This window comes from Buceros rhinoceros, unplaced genomic scaffold (assembly GCF_000710305.1).
Source record: "Buceros rhinoceros silvestris isolate BGI_N320 unplaced genomic scaffold, ASM71030v1 scaffold8727, whole genome shotgun sequence".
Lineage (NCBI taxonomy): Eukaryota > Metazoa > Chordata > Aves > Bucerotiformes > Bucerotidae > Buceros > Buceros rhinoceros.
In genome coordinates, this window is record NW_010422722.1 from 9,988 (window position 1) to 17,380 (window position 7,393).

Below are 7,393 nucleotides of genomic sequence, written 5' to 3' on the forward strand. Positions count from 1 at the left end.
GAGCCAGGGCTAAGGTCATGGCCGCACATCACCCCCAGTGCTCGAAGCAGTTAGAACCAACACCGATGAAACAAGGACAGAGACAGAAGGTGTGGGTCAGATCTAGTGTCCTGCAGGAAAACAAAGAAGCCGCAAAAGTGAAGACTGACTGTGACACAGATAATTGACCAGGAAGACTGAAGAGATGTTAGAGGAAAGAACAGACATCAATGTTGTGCTTAAAGATGCACTCTGGCATTTGTCCAAAAGACTGCGACGGGAATACGTTGAGCACTGGCAGGAAAAGGAAGAAAGGAACTATTCAGTGATCCTAGGACAACAGCAAGGCAAGAACTACTGAGCATCACACCAGTACCAAGACCTGAAGCAAGAAGGACTACAGACAGACAGGAACTAAAACCAAAGTAACAGACTAAACTGACAGGAGCTAAAGCAGGGCTGACCAGCGGGACAAGCAGCATCCATCCAATGGCAGAATTTCAAGTTATCACATGCAGCAAATGTAATAAAAACTACAGGTATTCCAGAAAAAGTGATGAGCTAAGGCCTTGAAAACTCCCTTGTATAGAGCCTGAGGAATGATCGGCAGTTTCATTTCAGGGAGGGAACATAAAGAAATACCGAACAGGTGAAGGCACTACGTGAGCAGGCAACAGCTTATGGGGAAGGCAGTAAGCAGTGCCCACACCTCCCTGTTCCAGTAGTCTGAGACAAGGAAAACAAGCCAATGAGATGAAAAAGCAATTCTGATGTGGAGAGTGGGAAAACAGAGACAGAGAAAGGAGCAGGGATGCTTGTCGAGCTACAGTATAGAGAGGCCAATAGCCCTGGAGGCTCTGGGACATCGTGGAAATCAGAGGAAGAGGTGACTAGGTACATGTGAAAACCAGCTTATAGATAAACCAAACACGTTACCAAAGGCACAAGTAACAAGTGGCTAGAGAAGTAAGAACTTGCGTTTGCTATGGCTGAGCTCAGACACCAAATGAGAACCAGCGTGGAAACAGGTCAGAGGGATGCGGAAGCACGAAGGTACCACAGAAGTAGGAAAGCAGCAGCAGAAGGGATGCAGTAACACAGGAGCTTAACAACAAACTAATGCTTCCTGAATCTGCCCTGTAAGAGGAAAAGGAAGTCAGTAAAGACACGGCTTTTGGCAGCTTGGTGCTTTTAAAGGGCATGTGGAAAAGGATGTTGTGAGGAGGCATCAAGCTACACCTACTTGGCAGTGACATGTGACCCGGAAGACACCACCTCTGCACATTATCACCGGTAGCACAGCTAGATACACTGCCAGCCACTGGATCTTTCTCTATGAAAAGCTTTCACTGGTAGTTCTATAGAAATGTCTCATGCTTGTTGTTTTTCTCCTCTTCCCATCTCCAGGCACTGCACTTTTCCTCTGCACGGTATCAGAGATCCCCACTGCTGAGACAGGATGGGGTCAGTAGTGGAAAGGAGAAGCTGTACCTTCCTGACTTTGAGTCAGTTGATTTTGCAGCTCTTGACTGAGGGCGCTGAAATGGTCCCTCTCCGCTTGCCTCTTGCTCAGCTCCAGCTCCAAGTCCTGCATCTTCTTTCTTGCATCCTTCTGGAAGAGGTAAGAACAAAAGCATCACCCCACAGAGCCACTGCTGGCAGGAGACAAAGAGGTACAAACACTAAGCTGTGGCAGAAAGAGCCAAGACAGGAGGGGGCGGTTGGACAATAATGGTTGATGTCATCACTGTTCTCCTTTCTTCCCATGGCAGGAAGCAGTCCAGCTTTGGCACTCCTCTTGTTAGTTCAGTCCACCAGAGGGACAGAATTTCTGGGAGCATTAAACACACATTACCAGATCTTGTTGAGTCTGCTTCAGGTGCTGATGCAGGTCTTGTAGGGCTGCTGCCACTCTGTCCACTGTGAGCTCCGCAGGGAGGTCCCCGGCCTGAGAAACAGTCCTTTCCCAGAAATGACCCTGTTCTGAAAAGAGAAGCCATTCTGTGTCAAGCTTTACTTGAAGGGTCTCCAAGAAACAAGGCCTCTTCCTACACAGGAGAGGTGGCAGTGCCTTTGACTTTGTCCTAGAGCTCACATTACGGCAAGACGTGTGTCACAGGCTAACGTTATTTTGATGACCACTAATGTCAGCACTGCCCCAGGGAAGAATGCACGTGCCCTATGACTTGGCAGCACTTGGGCTCTATTTCGTTTTGATGTTGGTTCTTTCTCCACATACAAACATGGACTTATCTCTCTGCAGGGATGTCAGGCTTTTGAGGCCTCCCACGGCTTGAGACAGCCTAAACTGAAAGGATGAGTATGGCATCAGGATTACAACCTGACCTTACCACCCTCCTCCATCTGCTCTCCTACAGGTGCTCTACAGACCCGTTAACCCCGTTTACCACTTGCCTGAACTCGAAGTGACTAAGTCTCTGCTGTCACAGATCGTGCGGTGGAGAACCAAGCACAGTTTGTCCAGCTGTGATCGGGCTTCCCGGTGGGCACTGTCAGCCTGCTGACACTCTGTGGCCAACGCCTTTGTTCTGTTCTCTGAGCTACTCAGCCTTGAACGCAGTTCAGACGTCTCAGCCTCCAGCACGCGCAAAGAGTCCCTCAAGCACCGTTCACCGGTTCGGGACTCCTCCAGATCCTGCAGCAACTGCTTCTCTCGAGTTGCCAGGCCAGCCTCCTTCTCCAGCACTGCTTCCCGCAGTGACCGGATCTGTAACACAGATGCACAGAGCCTCAGGACAGTGCTGCGACTGAGGCAGCAGAACAGGAAGTAGAGGAAGGAATGAAGGAAAAATTACTTCAAGCAAAAAACATGCTGGAAACAGAAGGCACAAAGCGAAGGACTCCAACTGAGCAAAATAAGCTAGAAACAGGTACGTGGAGGCTAAGGGGCCAAAAAGAACTTTCCCCATCCCCAAAGGAAAGTCAGGCTTTCATGCTCTCCAGCCTCAGAAATGAAGCTTTCTGTACGTGCACACGTGTATGAGAGGTGAGAGTGGGTGGCTGGCAGGGTGAGAGGGCAGATCAAGCAGCCCTGCACGCAGAGTGGGGCTGCCAGGGATGCTTGGGAGTAAAGTAAAGGGGAAACAACCAGCATCCTTTATGGTGCATCTCCAGAATGCCAGATGAACCGGCTGAGATGGAATTGCCTTCCGCACTCTGCGATAACCACTTCTGCTTCCCCAGATTGCTCGGTGCCCAGCAGCGGTAGAACCGCCACCCAGGGACAGCATTTCGAACAGAGATACTGAGAAGCTCCAGAGGAGTCTCCTGTTTCTTGTCAGACATTTACTGCTGTGAACCATGACAGAACAGGATAACACGAGCAGACAGCAGATCCGGGCTTGACCGCAACCTGCAAAGCCTCTGGGCAAAATACAGAACGAGTGTATGTTGTTGGGAAGGGAAACAAGTTGGGGCACACAAGCTGATGGTGGCAATCTGTGTCCCTGGGGAAGGTCACTACTGCATAGGTTACTTGGCTGTTGATCTCTGGTATTTCGCTTCTGTGCTCTGAATGGAGCTTCTGGGCTGGTGAACAGCAGAAAGAAGCTGAGATACCTCGTTGTGCTGGGCAAGGTTATTTTCTTCCAGGGTTCTGAGGTTCAGTTCCTTCTCTTCCAGAGACAGAATCAGCCTGAAAGACAGAGCACTCAACTCCTTACTACATGGTATGACATTTAACAAAGACCACCAAGGGGAAAACCGCCTCTGCTGAGGTTCGTCTAAACAATGAGGCTGGCTGTTCAGTCCTGAGCCAGGCTGGCAATCACACCCGAGCACGTACCCAGTGTGCTTGTTTCCTCTGAAGAAAGGTGACCTGCGGGCTAAGTGCCCTATCTTTGAGACAGGAATGTGAATATAAGCATAACAAATTCTTGAAATGAAGACATTAGGGAAGAGGCCCAAGAGTTTGAGAGGGGACCCAGCCAGGATGGTTGACCCAAACTGGGCAAAGGAATATTCCCTATCATATGATGTCAGGTCCAGTATACAAATTGGGGAGAGTTGTCTGGGAGGGGCCAACTGCTGCTCGGGGACCGGCTGGGCATCAGTCAGTGGGTGGTGACAGACTGCACTGTGCACCACTTGTGTTTTCTTGGGTTTTATTTCTCTCTCTTTCTGATATATTCATTTTCACCATAATCATAAGTCTTATTATCATCATCATATTGATTTATTTTAGTCATATATTCATTTTCATCATAATCATTAGTGTTATTATTATCATCATCATATTGATTTAAGTTATTAAACTGTTCTTATCTCAACCCACAAGTTTGAGGGTTTTTTTCCTCGATTCTCCTCCCCATCGCACTGTGGGGGCAGCATGACTAAGTGGCTGAATGATTGCTGGCTCTGGTTAAACCACAACAGGGCGTTTCATAAGACATATTACTTTCAGCTAGAGAAACAAGGGCTGACACCAGAAGTGGCAATGTCGGCCTGGAGGAAATACTCAGATCCTTATATAAGATGCAGGATCCCTCATAGGGGAAGCAAGAGTGCACTGCCTTTTATTTCTCTTCTTCAGTGAAGATACGCATTGAAGACTGGCAGGACCTGGTGGTGACGCAGCCTGCCTACCCTTTCTCTTCTTCCTTGCATTCCCCGGACAGTCAGTAACATCTGTAACTCCTGAGGCTGGCAGAGACCCTGCTCAAGCCCCTCTAGACACCTCTTGGGATTTTCTGAGGAATGAGGAAAGAGATGACAAGAAACCTTCTTGTTTCTTAGGTGCCTCAGAGGGTAATCTGGCTTAGTTCAAAATCATGATTTTAACATGGCTTCTGCCAGCCAAAGGGATCAGGACGGAAGATTGATACAGGTCCCAAATGTTTACTGGACCCAGGATGGAGCTGACAGATCTACCTAGCTCACTATACTGCAGCTTGTCCTGCCTCCTTTGGTGTTTTTCAGGTTTGAAACCCTATTTAACAGTATTAACACGCTGACCTAACAAAAGCACACCTCCTTCTAAGGAAAGGACTACTCCAAAAGCCATTGTCTTCATAAAAACTGTAATTGAAGGATTAAAAAAAAAAAACCACCTCATTAAACGCAATATCAAGAGAATGAAACATATCTGCAATGATAGTTCAGAACGCTCATTTTTAGGAAATGCTGCCAGAGCCACTTCTGCATGTGAAGATCTGGAAGAGGGAATCCATTAAACAGAATGGAGAGTCTCACAGGCTTTCATTTACCTGGCTTTTTCACTCTCTAGGATCTTCAATGAAGCCTGAAATTCTGCGTTGTGAAGTTCCACTTCCTCCCATCGACTCTTCTCCTCCTCCAAGGACTGAAGACACACTTGCAGCTCCTTATTCTGACGTTCTACCTCCTCCCATTGACTCCTTTCCTCCTCCAAGATCTTCTGGAGGTGCGCAATCTCCAGCACCTTCTGCCTTGACAGTTCCTGTGCTTCACTCAGATCTTGCTGAGCTTTGCGGCCCATCACTTGCTGGGACTCTTCAGAGGCTACTAGCTGAGATGTCAAATCTTCCACCTCAAGTAAAACATAACAAAGCAGTCAGTGTCTACGGCTTGTCACTGTCAGCCACATCGTGTATGGTGAGGAAAGGGGGAAAAAAGCTTTAAATTGCACGCTATCATGAGAGTACCAGATTCACAACAGATACAGGCAACTTGCTTAAAAATTTAACTGTGTCACCATGTTCATCTGAGAAACCACCTTAAAAAGCAAGGCTAGCAGTAACAGCCCAGCAGAAATCCATTCTGATGATTACTGGCAAACAGGCAAAAGGACTAGCCTATCCGTGCAGGTCAGCGATGGAGATTCAGCTGGCCAGTAAGTCTCCTTCAGACCAGCTGAGACGGAGGTCACAGTCTGGTGACGGTCGGAGGGACCACCCCACCAGCCTGCTCTGCAGTGCAAAGGCAAGATGTGGAGAGCCCCCCTCACTTTGATGGCTGGAGTAGCTGTGGCTGTTTCAGTCACCTGTTTTTGTAGAGCATCCCTCTGCTGAAGACAGATACTCATTTCCTCTTTGACGGTTTGGATTTCTTCCTTGTGCCTATCCTCCATTGCCTTGATCTTACTCTGAGTCTCCTGCAGCTCCGCCTGCAGCTTTTCGGTGATGTTCTGTAAACACAAATGGAGAGCAAGCTACTGGGATCCGCCATCAGGTCCAGCTTTTTTCCTCAAAATCACATCCATTCAGCCACTTCCTTCTGCTTTTCTACACAACTCAACTTTCATTGTAATCCTTCCTTCCTGATGTTGATCTCTGGAGCTTACGAGGCTCAGTCCCAGGACTTATGGTTTATGTCCTCGTTAGTGCCCTTCACTCTGTTACCTGGCTCTCAGCTTATGTCCAGTTGCCAATGGCTGTTCCTTCAACCTACCCTACTAATCAGACTGACCTGCTTGTTCTCTTGCTGCTCTTCCGCCTCCTGCCTGAGCTGCTCTAGCTGCTGGCAGGTTTCTCTTAGCTCTTCCTGAGTTTGGAGTAGCGTCTCTAATAAGGCATTCTTCTCACACTCCTTTTCTAACAGGATCTGCAAAGACATGAAGAGGAGATGGATTTAAACTTCCCATACAAAACTTGTGTGGCAAGATGCAAAGACTGATGGGCTCACGTGTTCTCAAAGCACTACACTGCTGGTCTCCTAGGTCACTACCTGCCCACTTGGACACGCACCTTCCTGAGAGAGATTGGCAGTATAAACACAGTTCAACCATGGTGACTGAATCTTCAACTAAGTCTTAGTCATCCAACAGGGAAACGTGTGGCATTTCTCAACAAACCCTTAGTCAACCAACAGGAAAACGTGCAGCATTTCTCAAGCGTCTCACCTTGCTGGTGAGGGTATCCCTTGTCTTCTGCCATGTCCTATTTGTCTTTCAATAGTGACTACTGTACCTAGATAGCAGCAGAGCAAATGCAATGCTGCCAGAGGGCTTGAAGCTATCAGCTCCTTCAGAAAACTCATGTATTCTGAACGGGATTGGCGAAAATTACTTCAGTCTTAAGGTATTCAGTAGACTTTGGTGAAGGGGACACACTATCATCTCGGAGCACTGCCCCGTAGACAAGCTGGGGGTACTGCTGTCCCTAGCCAGTCTGCATAAAGAGGATTTTGGGTAGGGCACAAGGAGGACACTCAGTATACGACAGCGTTCCTTTGGCACAGGAGATCTGGGCACAAAAATAGCTTATCAGCAAGAGACTGAGAACACAGCCCAGAAGACACCTCTGTATTACTGCTCAGAAATATCTCAGAGCAATTTCTAAAAAGACTTTTGTCAACAATCCTGCTGTCCCCCTCCCCCCCCCAAGAAAAAAACCATCCTCATGAGGATTCAGTCCTATAAACTCAGTCTGGTCTTTAATGGGGTTAAAGCTATAAACATCTATCAAGTAAACATCGG

General features: G+C 47.9%; 1 protein-coding gene across 1 annotated transcript in view; it reads right to left on the bottom strand.

Annotated features, from left to right (window-relative positions):
* Positions 1 to 7,393, bottom strand: part of LOC104496951 (centrosome-associated protein CEP250-like) — a gene marked incomplete at its 3' end in the record, with an annotated part of 32,475 nt that overhangs the window by 7,866 nt on the left and 17,216 nt on the right. The window contains 8 exon segments of the mRNA XM_010140146.1: positions 1,471 to 1,591; positions 1,835 to 1,962; positions 2,395 to 2,707; positions 3,476 to 3,528; positions 3,531 to 3,634; positions 5,205 to 5,506; positions 5,960 to 6,103; positions 6,385 to 6,519. Coding sequence (XP_010138448.1) covers positions 1,471 to 1,591; positions 1,835 to 1,962; positions 2,395 to 2,707; positions 3,476 to 3,528; positions 3,531 to 3,634; positions 5,205 to 5,506; positions 5,960 to 6,103; positions 6,385 to 6,519 — 1,300 coding nt within the window.